This window comes from Papaver somniferum, chromosome 5 (assembly GCF_003573695.1).
Source record: "Papaver somniferum cultivar HN1 chromosome 5, ASM357369v1, whole genome shotgun sequence".
NCBI lineage: Eukaryota > Viridiplantae > Streptophyta > Magnoliopsida > Ranunculales > Papaveraceae > Papaver > Papaver somniferum.
In genome coordinates this window covers 73,550,219-73,565,720 of record NC_039362.1, presented here as the reverse complement: position 1 = coordinate 73,565,720, position 15,502 = coordinate 73,550,219, and the positions used below count along the sequence as shown (strand labels likewise).

Sequence of the window (15,502 nt, the reverse complement as noted above, 5' to 3'; positions counted from 1 at the left end):
TTTTTTTTTTTGACTTCTTCCATTGTTTGCAGACCTATGCAGGATAATTGCGTCATTTTTGCAAAATCTTTCTTAAGGCGCTCGTAATCTTGTTACACAAATAACAACTTTCTTAACCGTAATCTCAACTCCTTGATCACATTCTCAATTAACCGTAATCCAGCCACGTGTCTCCTTTTCCCGCCCAAACTTTTTCTCTCACTGCATAAATCCCCAATTTCTTCTTCTTACTCTTCATATTCTCATTCTGTAACAGAAAAAACCCTAGAAACGAAAGAGCTTCTGAAAGGTTTCATTAATGGCGAGTTTCTTCTTAGCATCACTGGTACTCTTCACGCTGTTTCCACTTTCAGTACCAATTCTTCCTTCTGAAATCATTACCACCGCCATTGAAACACTCTCTGGTTTTGGTTTCATTTCCATGTCATTAACACTTTCACTCGTTGCTCAAACCCTAATATTCCCATCACCAACAGCGACAATCTTTGCTCCAACTGATCTTGCTTTTATAAATTCAGGACAACCGGCTCTTAATCTTCTTCAATATCATTTCTCACCACTCAAATTCACAATCAAATCCTTAAAATCACTTCCATATGGTACCAAGATTCCTACATTGATCCCTAATAGAACATTGATCGTTACCACATCACCAGGAGAAACTGATCAAATCTCTATTAATAATGTTCGAATCAATGATTCTGCTGTTCTTGATATTGGATCTTTAACCATTTTCGCTATTGATCATTTCTTTGATCCTTCTTTTGAAGATTTCTTTACTCTCCAGCTGTCTCCGACTCCAAGCCCTAAGTTCGATCTTGGATGCAAGAATCCATTACCAGATGATGTTTCTTCTTCTTCAAATTCTTCGATGGCTAATGTTACTTCATCTGTGATGAGGTTGCTAGGTTATTCAGTAATGGCTTCATTTCTTGATCTTCAATTACCAGATCCAACAAGAAAGTTAACAGTCTTCGCACCTACTGATGCAGTTTTGGATCCATTCTCGATGAATTTCAGTTCTTCATCTGTATTTCATCGTCATTTTCTTCCCTGCAAACTCACAGCGTCAGATATGCTTAACCTAGTCTTGTATGGAGAAATTACAGTGCCGACGCTTTATGAGGGTTTTACCGTGACATTCACTGTTGTTGGCGATGTATTGTTAGTTAATGATGTTCCATTACTATATCCAGACATTTATGTTAGTGATTCCATTGCTGTTCATGGTATTCAACAGATTCTTACTCTCCCAATTGGCTCTCTATTTGATGAATTTCATGGAAAAGATACTTCTCCTACCCCTAGCCCGTCGATTACACAGCAGCCTATTGTTCTTGCCTTTCCTGCAGGACAAACTGTCATTACAGATTCAGTGAGCTCGAAGGATTTTGACTCTATAAACGGCGGTTTTCATAGAAAAGATACTTCTACTAGTCCTCCTTCGTCGATTACCAAACAGCCTATTCCTGCAGGTGAAACAGTCATTATAGATACAGGGAGCTCGACAGATTCTAACTCTATGTTCGATGATTATAACGGAAAGAATGTAAACGACTACGACTGAATTTCGAGCTTGTAGATATAACTTTGGTGATTTCAGCAATTAAGAGCTTTCTTGCTCTTTCTCATGAAGGCTTGTATTGATCAGTTCAAGTTGCTTCTTATTGAACTTCATCCAGATTAACAATGGTATGTACGTATCGTTTAGTATTCTCGGTTTATTGGTTTCATTCAAATCTCCAGAATGAAATGATTAGTGATAAATCAGTTTAGTAGCCTGTTTGTCATTGGGGTAAATCAGTCTAATGTTGTAACTCTGCTCTCATTTCTGATAAATGATTGTAATTGTTCACAAGTTTTAACTACTATGAAGAATTCCCAACTTTATGAATGCTTGTTAATTTCATTTGTTTCAAGAGTTTTAATTTCTGAACCAAGCTAATGGATTGAGGTTTCTTTATGAGCACTAGTTTCTGGGCCAAGAAATCAGTATTATGTTATGGTGTGAATTATCCCTTTCTTTTTGTGTTAGAATAGAATTTTGCAGTTGAAGTGTATGTGACACGGAATTAGGGGGATTGTAATTGCTAACTTTTATACTGAGTGTGATCACTGTTGGGTAAGAGGTGCAAGGCATAGAAAACATAGAAAACGAACTATATAAACCCAGGAGAAGAGACCAACTGTTGTTTTTGCTGCTGGAAGTTGCTTGGGCATTTTCCTAGCAGGCTTGCCGTTTCTCTTGCAGGATTGTCATTTTTCTAAAGAAATGAGTCCAATATTGGCCCTTATCGGCTGCTGATAATGGACATTTTATTTTACTTTAAGCAAGTCAGATGATCTGAGTCAGAATTGGAAGGGGATACTGGGGATTGCTCACCTACCACCATATACATAACAAGTGGGTTATAAAATGAACAAACGACCAAAATAAACCAACAACAGAATTCCGAAGAGTTTGAAGAGTTAGAAATAGATGGTACCCGCGTTTGAAATCCTTCTGAAATATTCTCAATTTTTATCGGATCTCTCTCTGCCTAAACATGTAAACACGGTACCGCGTATTCAACCCCCAAGTATTTGTAGTTTCCTTGATCGTTAGTTAATTAGTTAGGTCAAAATAATATCATTTGAACATAATTCAATTGCCCAAATCTTTGATTATTGTGTCAAGAAAAGAAATGAAGAAAAATCAAGGGTGTTGTTTTCCATTCCTGAGATTGCCATCAGGTAAAGACAGTAAAACTCAAGGTCTCATCAAAGAAACTGACAAGAACAGGAATCAGAACAAGAAGAATAAGTATGACAAAATTGAGGATGATGGTGGTTCAGGTACTTTTTTTTGTTTATTTTTGTTTCTCTCTTTCATTAGATGAGCCGTAATTTTAGATTTTTATTTTGTTAATCATAATGCTGTGGTTTGATTGTAAAATATTCCTCCCAGTTCCTAACAATGATGGGAGCTGCAGCAGCGGTAGCAACGGCAAAATGATTAATGCCGCTGCTAAGATATTCACATTTCAAGAGCTTGCTATTGCTACCAAAAACTTCAGAGAAGAGTCTGTTGTGGGTGAAGGAGGTTTTGGGCGTGTGTACAAGGGTTATTGTTTCGGGAGTGACGGGGAACAGGTAGAAGTTGCAGTGAAACACTTGGACAGGAATGGGATTCAAGGAAACAAAGAATTTGTGGTGGAAGTTCTGATGTTAAGCCTCTATCAACATCCTAATCTTGTTAATATGGTTGGCTACTGTGCTGAAGGGGATGAACTACTCCTCGTCTACGAGTTCATGCCTTTGGGGTCTCTGGAATATCATCTACATGGTAATAGACACAGACACACTAATCCCACGCAGCTAACTAGCAGAATGTATTGCAGTAGAATGTAGAAGATGAGAATTCATTTCAGCTAATGACTATCACTAAGCTTTTAACTGTATCATGTATTCTGAACTGTATCATGTGTTCTGATCTATTTCAGATATTTCACCAAACGAGGCCCTGAACTGGAATACAAGGATGGAGATAGCACTTGGTGTAGCTAAAGGCTTAGAGTACTTGCATGATAAAGCCAACCCACCAGTGATTCATAGGGACTTGAAGGCTTCTAATATCCTTCTAGGTCAAGATTATCATCCAAAGCTTTCAGATTTTGGTCTCGCAAAGCTTGGTCCTGTTGGTGAGAACAGCCACATTACTACTCGAGTTGTGGGAGCCTATGGTTATTGTGCTCCAGAGTATGCTAGTACTGGTCGACTCACTTTTAAATCTGATATCTACAGTTTTGGTGTTCTCTTGCTTGAACTCATCACCGGACGAAAGGCGATTGACTTTTCCCTGCCAGCTGAAGAGCATACTCTGGTTAACTGGGTACATATTAACATCTCTCTCTCTCTCTCTCTCTCTCTCCCTCTCTCCCCCTAACATCTTCTGGATTATGTCTTTACAGGCAAGACTATTGTTGAAAGATCCTAGGAAGTTCCCACACATGGTAGACCCACAACTGCAAGGCTGCTATCCTACAAGTGGCCTTAACAGAGCTCTAGCTCTTGCAGCTTTATGTGTACAACAGGTAGCTACAAAACGACCTCCCATGCGGGAAGTTGTGGCTGCTCTTTCACGTTTAACTTCTCGAACTTATGGAAGAGCTCCATCTCAACAAAACTAACCTAGCCAGCCGTCAAGTAACAAGAATAATAAAGAAAGCCTGGGTGAAGGTGGGGCATAAGGTGAAGAAATGAGTTATGAAAACTCAACCAGAATTTACTCAAATCTCGGTCAGATATTGACTCAAGACGCATAATTACCTGAGCAGAAGTTGTCCAGAGCAACAATAAAAATAACACTGAGACTTCATTGACAAAAAAAACAAAAATTACCATTTAGCTATGTTCTTCATGGGTGACATTTGTGTGATTTGACGCCAATAAAGTACGAGCAGGATAAACAAACCATCCAAAGTTCATAAATAAGCTGGAGTCAAGAAACAGTAATGCTGCAGAAAATTAAAAATGCCCCAAGATATTCAATGCAGTTTCCAAATGCAGAGTACAACAAAAGACAGGACATAACATGTTGATTTTACTTTTGGTGCATGTTGTTGAAAGCAAACAATGGAGAGGGAAGTGAAGAACAAAGTATATGTGTAATCCATACATGTAAATATGAAATTTTGCTATTGTCGCTACACTTCCAGTCACTTGTTCATTTTTGTTCCCTACATAACTGAATTTTCTCAATTTGAGAGGTACCCAAGATTATGTCTACCAGAGAGTCAGAGTGCCAGGAATATTACACCCTTTGTAACTCATTTAGCCTTCTTTTTTTTTAAAGAGTTTAATGCCCATTAACTCAGAGACACCTATCACTAGAGGAATCATTCTAAAGATGCTGATCCTATGTTAAACTTTTATAAGTGGAACCTCTTTGAACAAAGTGTATACCCACAAAGAATAAATGTTGCAACCAGAGATGCATTCCGTCACAAGTGAAAATGGCGTCTCTCAACTACTATTATCATGCAGCATATGAATCCCAACAATCTCCAATAAAAAACATAATAAAGTAAAAATAATAAAGCAAGAAAAACATTCAAGCATTCGTTTTAAGATGATAATTGAGCATTAGGCCTGAAAAATCCCATCCATTCATCATATTCCTGGAAAAGCCGGTTTTCGTTTGCATAATTGCATACACGAGTTAGCACTAAAGTTTGGAATGATTTATCATGTATCATAAAAAACATAGAACCACCGACCGGTTTTCGATAAGCGAACAGGTAACTACTACTACTAAGACAACAGAACAACTACTCTTATTTCTGATTCTACTGCAACAAGATACTTACAATATTAATCCCGACCAAGTTCAACGAGAAGTGATTTGAACATGACGAGATCTCATCTCTGAGATGAAGGCAATGAAATTGGTAAAAGAAAACCAGAACTTCAAAGACGTTGCATCAGAATCACCAACCACTTCAATCTTTAACTCCCCAAAACTCGTCGTAATCAATATTGCGATCATCATCTCCAATTGAGAGAGCCTCTCCAATTAGACGTTGTTCATCCAGTGAAGTAACTATCTGGTCAAGACCATGAATAACTATCGAATCACTCAAGTACATATTTGAAACAAAAACTTCAATAGGAACATCATTCAATAACAGTAGCTCTCCAGATTTCGAAACTTGGATCGGAAAATCTTTATCCAGTGTCCGTAAAGTCGTTCCGTCTTCAAGACCCCAAAGATCATTCTCAGTAAGTTTACAAGGGAGAAAATGACGATGAAATACAGATCCAAGACTCAAATTCATGTAATACGGCGTCAAAACTGAATCAGCAACAGCAAAGACCGTCAGATCTGTAGTTTCTTTCACTAATCCGCGTAATTGAAGATCAAGAGTCGAAGACATTATAAAATAACCTCTTGATAACAGAAACTTTGAAGCATTAGCAATTTCAGTATCAAATTCAGAATAATCATCGTCAGGATAGAACCGGCATCCATGAGTAGTTTGATAAAATGGATCAAAGAAACCATCAGTAGCGAAAATCGACAAAGATCCATAATCTATAATAGCAGATTCATTGATTCTAACACCGTTTACTGAAATTTTGCCTCCATTCTCAAAACTAGAAACCACCAAACTCTGATTTGGGAACAAAGTAGGAATTCTAGTACCATAAGGAAGTGATTTTAGGGTTTGAATTGAGTATTTTAATGGTGAGATATGATACTGGAAAAGATTCAAACTAGGTTGTCCCGAATTGACAAACGCAGTATCAGAAGGAGCAAAGATAGTAAGTGCTGATGATGATGATGGAAATGCCGAAGTTTGAGAAACGAGGTCAAGTGTTAATGACATGGATTCGTAGCCTGAATCCGAAAGAATTCTGATCGCTTTTGTTACTAGTTCTGATTGAATTACTGCTGGTTCTGCTACTTGAATCAATGAGATTAGTAGTGCTAGGGTTAACAAAAAATACGCCATTACTGAAGAAAAAGAAGAAGAAGAAAAAGAAACTGGAATTTCTTGAGGAGTTTTTCTCTGTTTCTTGATTTCAAGAGAATGAGAATGTTAGAGAGAGAGACAACTAGATAATATCTAGTGGTAGTAGTACGGAGATTGATGTGATGAAAAGAATTTTGGCGGGAAAACACGTGGCACCAAATGGTTGTTTCATTGCAGTGCAACTTTTCTGTTACTGAAGTTGTTAAGATTATAATGTAAATGACGGATATAACCCTGGATATGGGTGTAGCACTTGAAACCCGGAACAGGCCGGTTCAGTTGATTTGACCCGGATTACCGGTGGAAGAGGTTTTCTTTCCGGTCATTTGTAATGGAGTTGGTGTCTTAGGTTGTTTCTAACGGAGTTGGTATCTATAGGTTAGTGTTATTATATTGTACAGAGATACTTTGTAGTGGGTGAGAGACTGATTGAGTGGAGTTAGTGTGTGTTTTTTTTTTCTGTTGAAATAGAAGAAAGTGGGGATTTTAGGTTGATTGGTGAAGAATGGAAATGGAAGGGAAACCAGGTTTACTTGGTTACAGAATGCCTGCAGAATGGGAACCTCATTCTCAATGTTGGATTGGTTGGCCTGTAAGTTTTATCTTCTGTTGATTATTTATTTATTTTTGTTTTTTTATTTGGTTTTAATTATTTGGTTGATGGATTTGTATGATGTTCAAGTTAAAATAAAATAAAATTTCACCTAGCTTAGTCTTGGCGTTTGTTGGAATATCGTTTCTGAGTTTTTCTTGTTCTTCTTCTGTTATTTTAGGGGTTCTGGCAAATTCTATTAGTGATTGATTTCAGTGACTTGTTTTTATTTTCTTAGTGTAAGTGCGTGGGTATGTTCTGTAAAAAATGGATTATTATTGATGTTAACCAATTTACAAATCATGGTCCATCTGTTCAAATTCTTATTCAGTAAGCCATTTAACACTCTATTTGTTTGGATTACAGGAACGTCCTGATAATTGGCGAGATAATGCTGTTCCTGCTCAAAGAGTGTTTGCAGATGTGGCTACGGCGCTCTCAAAGTTTGTGCCTGTCACTGTTTGTGCAACTGCTGCTCAGGTTGGTAGAAGTGAGGGTTTTGTCATGTCCGTTTTCATCAATTATGCCGTTCTTATTCTAATTTTTTGCTTTTCAAACTTTAACTTGGTGTGCTCTAGTGGGAAAATGCACGTACTCAGATCCCAAATCATATCAGAGTGGTGGAGATGAGTTTGAATGATTCATGGTTCCGTGATACTGGTCCAACTGTGAGTTCATTTTTTCCCTTATGGCTTCTTGTAATACTTCCAATGTTAATTTTGTTTAATTTTAGGTTAGTGTGTAGATTAAATCAATTGACATGTTTTTTTCTTTCTTTTTACTTCGGAATAGTTTGTTGTTCTTAACAAAGCACTAAGTGAGGAAGATAAAGCACCCAAGGTTGCCGGAATTGATTGGACTTTTAACAGTTGGGGTGGTATGTCTTTGATATTTTTTTGTTTCATTTTAGAAGAAGCTGATTTTGCGTTTTCTGGTTAGTTATATCCTTTATCATTGTTTGGGACTTCAAGGTGCTGATGATGGTTGCTACAAGGACTGGAGTCATGACTCTCTTGTGGCAAAAAAGGTAGGTGGAGCAGCTGTGTGCAACTTGAATTTGCTGCTTGCTGTATCGTGCTTTTACTCCTGCTCATTTTGGCCAACAAATTCCTGACTTTAATCTTAGTCTTATGTTTGATGTTTAGATTTTGGAAATTGAGAAGGTCCCGAGATTCCCCCAGACCCTCATTCTTGAAGGTGGAAGCATTCATGTAGACGGAGAAGGTAACTTTACCATAAGTTCATGAGAAGTTTATTGCATTCATTGTCCAAAACATGTCTATATCTTATCAAATGCAAAAATATATATCTTTTTCATATCAATGCTCAAATTTCATCCATATCTTATCAAATTTCTCGGCAGATTGTTGCGGTTTGCATATTCCAGAGTTTGCATATCCTTCAACATTAACTTAAAATTAGCCAAAACTCCTTATTACTCTAAAGGAAAAAAACGACTTGGTCGCTTTTAACTTTTATATTATTGTAGGGTTTGAGCTTTATTCACGTTTGTTTCACAGGGACTTGCCTTACAACTGAAGAGTGCCTTTTAAATCCGAATCGCAATCCGCATCTGACTAAAGAACAAATAGAGGATGAACTTAAAAGTCACCTTGGAGTCAGAAAATTCATTTGGTTACCTCGTGGATTATATGGTACTTTCCTCATCGTTACAGTTTGACTACATCTTTACATGTAAAAAGCTTTCTAACTGATCTGTAATTTACTTTCCAAGTTCGTTTATCAAGGCATAGTCGATGTAAAGCATTTTTTTTGGCTTTTTTTAGCTTGCTTAGGGGACCTTTGATGTCCATTTTACATAAACATAATTTTTTTTAGATGGTATTGGCGTATTGCAATTATGTTTTCAGCTTGGAAGTTAGAACAGAACTATTACAAATACTTCACTTGATTTAGAACTAATAGTTATTTGGTGTCGAGTAATTTGAGGTGCTGGTAAGCTTCATTTTAGAGTCGAAGTACAGAAATCCTTGTAACTGCTACAAGACCCCTAATCTGTTCTCTTTGGTATATCCTGATGTCATCGTTACAGTTTGACTACATCTTTACATGTAAAAAGTTTTCTAACTGATCTATAATTTACTTTCCAAGTTCGTTTGATTGATTCAAGGCATAATCGATGTAAAGCATTTTTAGGCTTTTTTAGCTTGCTTAGGAACCTTTGATATCCATTTTACATAAACATACTCTTTTTTAGATGGTTTTGGCGTATTGCAATTATGTTTTCAGCTTGCAAGTTGGGACAGGACTATTACAAATACTTCACTTGATTTAAAACTAATAGTTATTTGGCGTCGAGTAATTTGAGGTGCTGGTAAGCTTCATTTTGGAGACGTAGTACAGAAATCTCTGTAACTGCTACAAGACCCCTAATTTGTTCTCTTTGGTATATCCTGATGTCATGCTTCATACATGCTCTAAACATGGATTTTGGCCGCTCTTAATACTTCAAATGCATCAAATGAATACTGAATATGAGCATTTTTACTTCATATCTCTTGAGGGCAATTTGGTTATTTCTATGTAGGTCATCAATATGCACAAAAATATGCCAAAAGTATATATCATTTTGTTTTAAAAATGTCATGCTTCTGCCATCTTAAAATTTGCATACATGGTGGTGTAGGTGATGATGACACCAATGGCCATATCGACAATATGTGCTGCTTTGTGAAACCTGGTGTCGTTATGTTGTCCTGGACTAATGACAAATCAGACCCCCAGTACGAGCGTTCAATTGAGGCCTTCTCCATTCTCTCCAGCTCTACAGATGCTTGTGGTAGAAAATTAGAAGTAATCAAAATCCATGTTCCCGGGCCACTTTATATGACTGAGGAGGAATCAGCTGGAGTTATTCAGGTTAGCACAAGGCATGCTCAGATATTTTATGTTTCTGTTGTCTGATCCAGAATGGAATTATTGGTTGGAAAAGCACCCATAAGCTTGTGTTATGTATTCACGGTGATTGTGTTTTGGACTACAGGATGGTGATGCTAAACCTAGACCTCCTGGTACTAGACTTGCTGCATCATATGTGAATTTCTATATAGCAAATGGAGGGATCATAGCCCCAGAATTTGGGGATGAAAAGTGGGATAAAGAAGCATTTCATGTCCTTTCATCGGCCTTTCCAGATCACAAGGTGAGAGTTTTATCCGTGAAACAGTTTGAAAAATGTTCACTTTCGGATTTTGTGGCAGCAGCAAATTACATGTTGAGATATAGAATGCTCAGTGCATCCCCCCTACAATCCAAGGGCAGAGATCCAAACCACTCGTGTTTGTTAGGCATGTCAGACCACTCTGAAATTGTAGGCTTGCCTGCCAGAAAGTCCAATTATAGCTAATTTTTAATGTTTATATCCCAGAAACATGCTTGATGTAGGAAAATGCCTTTTGCAATGAAACCTAATAGCAGTTTATGACAAACATGAGGAACAGCTTTGTTTGTTCTAAGATGTTGAGCTGTTTTCTGGAAAATTTGTTTCAGTAAACCGATCTAACCAAATGCTTTTACATATTCAGGTAGTGATGATTAAAGATGCCAGAGAGATTGTTTTGGCAGGTGGGAACATACACTGCATAACACAGCAACAGCCAGCCCCCTCTAGCAGTATCATTAACACATGAGTTATACCTGTTGTATCATACACTGTTGCTTCTTCTCTTCTTCTTCTTAACCTCTAAGTTGGTCTCAATGTAACAGGTAGGGTATAAGCCAATAAAGCTTACATCCCATTGTGACCTGTAAATGTCACATCTGTAATTGTTAACTTGTAATGGGTTTAAACAAGTTAAAACTTTTATTTCTTAATAAAAAGAAGGGGAAGAAGATGTTTATGTTTTAACTTTCTCTTTTAAAACTCCAAGAAATACAAAAATAGGTCCAATAAAGAATAACAGCAACAGTCTGTGCTTTCTGCTTAAGAATGAAGAGTCTACCAATTTCTTAGCTAAGCTTCTTACTAGTAATCTTTTTGTTGATGAGATCCACTGATCATGGAAGAAGGTCAATGCTCTTTTTCATTTCATACTCAAAGAAAATTTATTTTTGTGTTGATTCTAATGGAAGTTAAAAAGAGTTTCCAAAGAGCACATATCCCTGTAAGGTCAGGGTGTCTGCTCAGCAAGGTACAACACATTGTTGTAGTCTAGATATTTCCACCCAACTTTCTTAACCTCACATTCACACGTATGCTGCAAAACAATGGCAAATAAGTTGGGCGGAAACATCCGAATATTCCGAAAAGTACTCCTCTAACAAATTTCGGGTTGGAGTTTTAAGACAAAGTAAAATTTGGGGTAGCACGAGGGGTTAATTTTTTTTGTCAACAACTAACGATATTAGGGAGATCTGTTGTCGGAGTAGAGAAACTGAAGATCTATTTTATTGTTTAGACTTCAGAGAGAAAGAGGAACAGAAATGGGGTGCTCAATATCTGGGTTGAATAATTTGTATGATGCAGTGAATGGAGGTGGTGATATATGGATCAATGAAAATCGTTTTAGAATCGTTAAGCAAATCGGTGAAGGTGGTTCTGATTCTCTTTATTTAGTTAAAGAGATCCGTAATGAATCAGCTGTCGGTGGTGGTTTGAGCAAGAAAATTAAAGACCCTTTTCATGTTTCAGGTCTGAAACCTATTTCATTCATCCCAAATTCTCTTTTCCTTATTGGTTTTGTTTTTTCTGATTTGATTGATTAATACTTTGTTTGTGGTTTGTTGTTGGTTCAGCTGATGGAAGTTATTCAATTAAGAAAGTTTTAATTGAGAATGAAGAACAATTAGAGACTGTGAGGGAAGAAATTCGTGTTTCTTCTTTGTTTAGTCATCCCAATCTTCTTCCTCTTCTCGATCATGCTATCATTTCTGTCAAGGTAACATTTTTAAGATCTAATTGTCATATAATTGCAGTACCTATATTTACCTGTACATAGTTAGTGATCAGTTTGCATGATTTGAAGACTGAGATAGACATCTAATTTTCTAGCTCACATTAAATTCAGCATTACTTGCGTTGTTTATGTTATGCGACTTTGGTATTGTTAGGCAAGCTTTTCCCTGCATTACATGACAATGTTGTTATTTTTGATTTACAATTTATACCAACACTCTATGTGTTTCCCATTTTCATTTTGCTTTTTTGGGCTTTAAGAGTCCAGGATACTGCGTACACTCTCTGCTACTTTTTGTTCCAGATTTTGTACTGCTAGTTGACTTTTTTCCAAGTTATTTAGTGTTCTCAATTCAGATCTTTGATTATGGTTGAGTGAAGCCTATTCTGGGTTTTTTTTGATGGTCATGTTCATTCAAAAGGAGAGTATATGAAATTCGTTCCTTTGAAGGACGGGTCTTATTTTGTCGTAAAATCAACAAAATATGTAAATATCTTTGGAGTTTTACTGTCACTTGCCTTTTGCAGTTTCTAACTGGTATTGTATGTTATAACGGAACTAAGAAGGAAGATGCCATAGATCTCGATAGCCTAGTTTAATACTACTAGTGTCTTACCTGTAAATATCTTGTGTCACATTGATCTATAGAATTGGCTCTTGCTGGCTCTTAGTGAAGATATGTTTTCCTCTTGCTTGTGTAGGTCACAACAGATAAAACCTGGAACAACGAAGCATACTTGCTATTTCCAGCTCATTTGGAGGGAACCGTGGTGGATCATGCGAAAGCTATGAAAATAAAGAATGAACGATTTTCTACAAAGGAAGTTCTCCAGATATTCCGGCAGGTGATTGAATCATCCTAATTACTAAACCCATGCCCATTTTCCTGCATGAAAGTTATCGAGAGTTTTGCAGACTGATTCTTGTAGCAAAAGTTTAGTTTTAACTGACCCAATCGATACTACCTATTCATAAAAAAACACGAAACATTTAACATTTTATGCTACAGTTATGTGCAGGACTGAAGTACATGCACAGTCTTGACCCTCCCTATGCACATAATGCCATCAAACCAGGAAATGTTCTTCTCACAAACAAAAAGGGGCAATCACCACTTGCCATATTGATGGACTTTGAAAGTGCTAGGCCTGCAAGGAAGGAAATTCAATCTCAATCCGAAGCACTGAAATTGCAGGTGTTTGCACTTTGCTTTTTCTTACTTATATGCATTTTTCTACTCATTATTTGTATATCATCTGAGATATCCTCATTTATTTCTGTTGCAATCTGTTTGTAGAACATTTCTTAGAGATAGGCAATTAACTGGTATTATTTAAACTTCTAGCTTCTAGGTAATAAAAATATAGTGTAGGCATTTTCCTTTCCTAATTGGAGGATACAAAATCGAACAGTAATATAGCTCCTGTAGTAATTCATAAGGTCATATACCTGCATTCAAATATATGAAGATCCGAACATTGGTGGAGTTGACCTGTATGCACACCTCAGAAATGCATCAATGGCATGACTGTTGAACCTTCAGATTACTTAAACCTAGTATCAGCTGTTCACACTCTAACATTTGTTCGATTTCTTGATGGTTTGGTATGTAGGAATGGGCAGCCCAGCACTGTCCTGAACTTTTCCGAGCTCCTGAGTTGTGGGATTGCACAAGCCGTTCGAGTATTGACGAGAGAACAGATATTTGGTCTCTTGGGTGTACTTTATATGCCATAATGTAAGGACTAGACCATTTTCCCTAGACTTCATTAGAATTCACTTTCATCGCACTTCACAATTCTCATTATATGTTTGGTTCTGGCTATCTTTCACTTACAGGTATGGGCAATCTCCATTTGAGTATGTGCTCGAGGAACCTGAAGGTAACTTACAGTTCGCAATTGAAAATGCACAAATAAAGTGGCCAGTCGAGCCCAAATCTGCATACCCGGAACCACTTCATCAATTCATTAAATGGATGCTCCAGCCACCCACACTCCGTCCTCACATCGATGACATCATTATTCATGTTGACAAGCTGATCACGAAGTATTCAACTTAAATTTCAAAATTACGAGCATTTCCTCATAGTAAAGGTCGAGTTACAAAAATTTACAGGTGAAAGTACAACCCTATAGATGTCAAAAAAATGGTGAATTGGTAGTGTAAGTTATTGAGTTCTCATCCTTCTTTTTCTTTTTGTACTTTTGGCTTACCATTTCTTATTTATGTCGTCTAAAGTTAAAACCTTTTTGTTATTATTTATTGTACTAAATAGCAAATGTGAGCTTGTTTATCCGGCTCTTTTCCAAATTCGATTTCGTACTCCTGTAGGTTGTTTTGTACTATGAACTACCCTCTAGAGATCATCTTGATTGATCTTATGAAATTTCTTTTATGTTGCAGTCTTTTGCCCCTAATTTGCAACTTTTTTGAAATTCACTGCTAATTGTCTACTCTCAGTTGGACATGCTGAAGTATATTCAGTGGAGTTGACACCAGGGTTAGTTATTCCCCTCAACTTTCAGGAAGCCTTGTTTTGGGGTTCTTCTTGAAGCCACATAAGCAGATAAGTGTCACAGTCAATTCCACCCCCAACTACAAAATTGAGTAAGCATGAGAGCCAATTACCACTTCTTATGCTTGATTTTCTTGATCATGCTTGTACTAATGAACCCCCATGGATATTGACCACGAGATCGTTTACCGTCCGGTAATCTCTAGACAGAATGCACAACGCCCTCTAGAGATCATCTTAGATTGATCTTATACAATTTCTTTTATGTTGCATTTTTTCCCCATAATTAATTTGCTGCCTTTTGGAAACCTACTGCTTATCGTCCCAACTTTCATTGGAGTTAACAGGATTACAGTTATTATTATGTCTTCCAGGAGGGCATATTGTTTTGGGGGTTTTCTTGAAGCCACACAAGCAGATAAGTGTCGCCGTCAATTGCCTCCGACTATTATGTGGTGAAGGATACTCTGACGTGGTTTTTATAAAGTTGGCTCAATGTAAGTTCCATCTATGTCCTTATTGGCAGGTCAATGGAATGAAATCTAAGAAAATCGAATGAACATGAGTGCCCATTGGCCATTATTGATTCAATCAATTTTTCAGCTAATCAAAGACATCTTTGGTCCTAGGTTTTGTTGAAGTACCCCTTGACAGTATTGTGCCAGTGAAAGACCTTTCTCGTCTCTGACAAAAGACAACTTTGACAATTATGTTTTGTTGGAAAATAAAAACTAAATACCGACCTGTTTTAAGATCCAACGCGGCAAGCCAAGACTATCCTACCAGTAATCTTTTCGTCCACAAGCTGCGATGTGGTGGGATGTACGTGGCCCCTATTTATTTTCTGATACATGTTGAACTAAAAAATCTGCGCACTCTAAATTTCCGTAATTGCTCCATTTTTTAAGAAAAAGTAGGTAGTTGGAAAAAAAAAACAGTTAGATAATAAAATAATTTTTCA

The 15,502-nt window shown here is 37.1% G+C and overlaps 5 protein-coding genes across 5 annotated transcripts; 4 read left to right on the top strand and 1 right to left on the bottom strand.

Annotated features, from left to right (window-relative positions):
* The first annotated feature begins 168 nt into the window (after window positions 1-168).
* Window positions 169-1,894, top strand: LOC113281913 (putative fasciclin-like arabinogalactan protein 20). Its single transcript, XM_026530815.1, has one exon. The coding sequence runs from the start codon at window positions 299-301 to the stop codon at window positions 1,565-1,567; it is 1,269 nt and encodes a 422-aa protein (XP_026386600.1). The 5' UTR covers window positions 169-298; the 3' UTR covers window positions 1,568-1,894.
* Window positions 1,895-2,457: 563 nt separating this feature from the next.
* Window positions 2,458-4,811, top strand: LOC113281915 (serine/threonine-protein kinase PBL27-like). The gene is made up of 4 exons (XM_026530817.1): window positions 2,458-2,835; window positions 2,948-3,325; window positions 3,483-3,871; window positions 3,951-4,811. Exons 1-4 carry the CDS (start codon window positions 2,685-2,687, stop codon window positions 4,167-4,169), a joined length of 1,137 nt encoding a protein of 378 aa, XP_026386602.1. The 5' UTR covers window positions 2,458-2,684; the 3' UTR covers window positions 4,170-4,811.
* A 310-nt stretch (window positions 4,812-5,121) lies between these two features.
* LOC113281916 (putative fasciclin-like arabinogalactan protein 20) lies at window positions 5,122-6,555 on the bottom strand. Its single transcript, XM_026530818.1, has one exon. It carries the CDS (start codon window positions 6,492-6,494, stop codon window positions 5,481-5,483), a length of 1,014 nt encoding a protein of 337 aa, XP_026386603.1. The 5' UTR covers window positions 6,495-6,555; the 3' UTR covers window positions 5,122-5,480.
* Window positions 6,556-6,899: 344 nt separating this feature from the next.
* Window positions 6,900-10,975, top strand: LOC113281914 (agmatine deiminase-like). The gene is made up of 10 exons (XM_026530816.1): window positions 6,900-7,107; window positions 7,474-7,587; window positions 7,686-7,775; window positions 7,900-7,984; window positions 8,079-8,134; window positions 8,253-8,331; window positions 8,628-8,762; window positions 9,755-9,987; window positions 10,112-10,270; window positions 10,653-10,975. Exons 1-10 carry the CDS (start codon window positions 7,021-7,023, stop codon window positions 10,755-10,757), a joined length of 1,143 nt encoding a protein of 380 aa, XP_026386601.1. The 5' UTR covers window positions 6,900-7,020; the 3' UTR covers window positions 10,758-10,975.
* A 461-nt stretch (window positions 10,976-11,436) lies between these two features.
* Window positions 11,437-14,428, top strand: LOC113281912 (serine/threonine-protein kinase 16-like). Its single transcript, XM_026530814.1, has 6 exons — window positions 11,437-11,758; window positions 11,863-12,005; window positions 12,725-12,868; window positions 13,033-13,218; window positions 13,637-13,761; window positions 13,863-14,428. The coding sequence occupies exons 1-6, from the start codon at window positions 11,551-11,553 to the stop codon at window positions 14,083-14,085; spliced, it is 1,029 nt and encodes a 342-aa protein (XP_026386599.1). The 5' UTR covers window positions 11,437-11,550; the 3' UTR covers window positions 14,086-14,428.
* The last annotated feature ends 1,074 nt before the right edge of the window (window positions 14,429-15,502 follow it).

What these genes read in the sequence shown, in the direction of transcription:
- LOC113281914 (XM_026530816.1), top strand. Translation starts at nt 7,021, where the DNA reads ATGGAAATGGAAGGGAAACCAGGTTTACTTGGTTACAGAATGCCTGCA. An exon ending in GACTTTTAACAGTTGGGGTG is followed by an intron (nt 7,985 to 8,078) that starts GTATGTCTTTGA and finishes TGGGACTTCAAG; the next exon opens with GTGCTGATGATGGTTGCTAC. An exon ending in CATTCATGTAGACGGAGAAG is followed by an intron (nt 8,332 to 8,627) that starts GTAACTTTACCA and finishes TTTGTTTCACAG; the next exon opens with GGACTTGCCTTACAACTGAA.
- LOC113281913 (XM_026530815.1), top strand. Translation starts at nt 299, where the DNA reads ATGGCGAGTTTCTTCTTAGCATCACTGGTACTCTTCACGCTGTTTCCA.
- LOC113281912 (XM_026530814.1), top strand. Translation starts at nt 11,551, where the DNA reads ATGGGGTGCTCAATATCTGGGTTGAATAATTTGTATGATGCAGTGAAT. An exon ending in ATGCTATCATTTCTGTCAAG is followed by an intron (nt 12,006 to 12,724) that starts GTAACATTTTTA and finishes TTGCTTGTGTAG; the next exon opens with GTCACAACAGATAAAACCTG. An exon ending in TGTACTTTATATGCCATAAT is followed by an intron (nt 13,762 to 13,862) that starts GTAAGGACTAGA and finishes TTTCACTTACAG; the next exon opens with GTATGGGCAATCTCCATTTG.
- LOC113281915 (XM_026530817.1), top strand. Translation starts at nt 2,685, where the DNA reads ATGAAGAAAAATCAAGGGTGTTGTTTTCCATTCCTGAGATTGCCATCA. An exon ending in TGAGGATGATGGTGGTTCAG is followed by an intron (nt 2,836 to 2,947) that starts GTACTTTTTTTT and finishes TATTCCTCCCAG; the next exon opens with TTCCTAACAATGATGGGAGC. An exon ending in TCTGGAATATCATCTACATG is followed by an intron (nt 3,326 to 3,482) that starts GTAATAGACACA and finishes GATCTATTTCAG; the next exon opens with ATATTTCACCAAACGAGGCC.
- LOC113281916 (XM_026530818.1), bottom strand. Translation starts at nt 6,494, where the DNA reads ATGGCGTATTTTTTGTTAACCCTAGCACTACTAATCTCATTGATTCAA.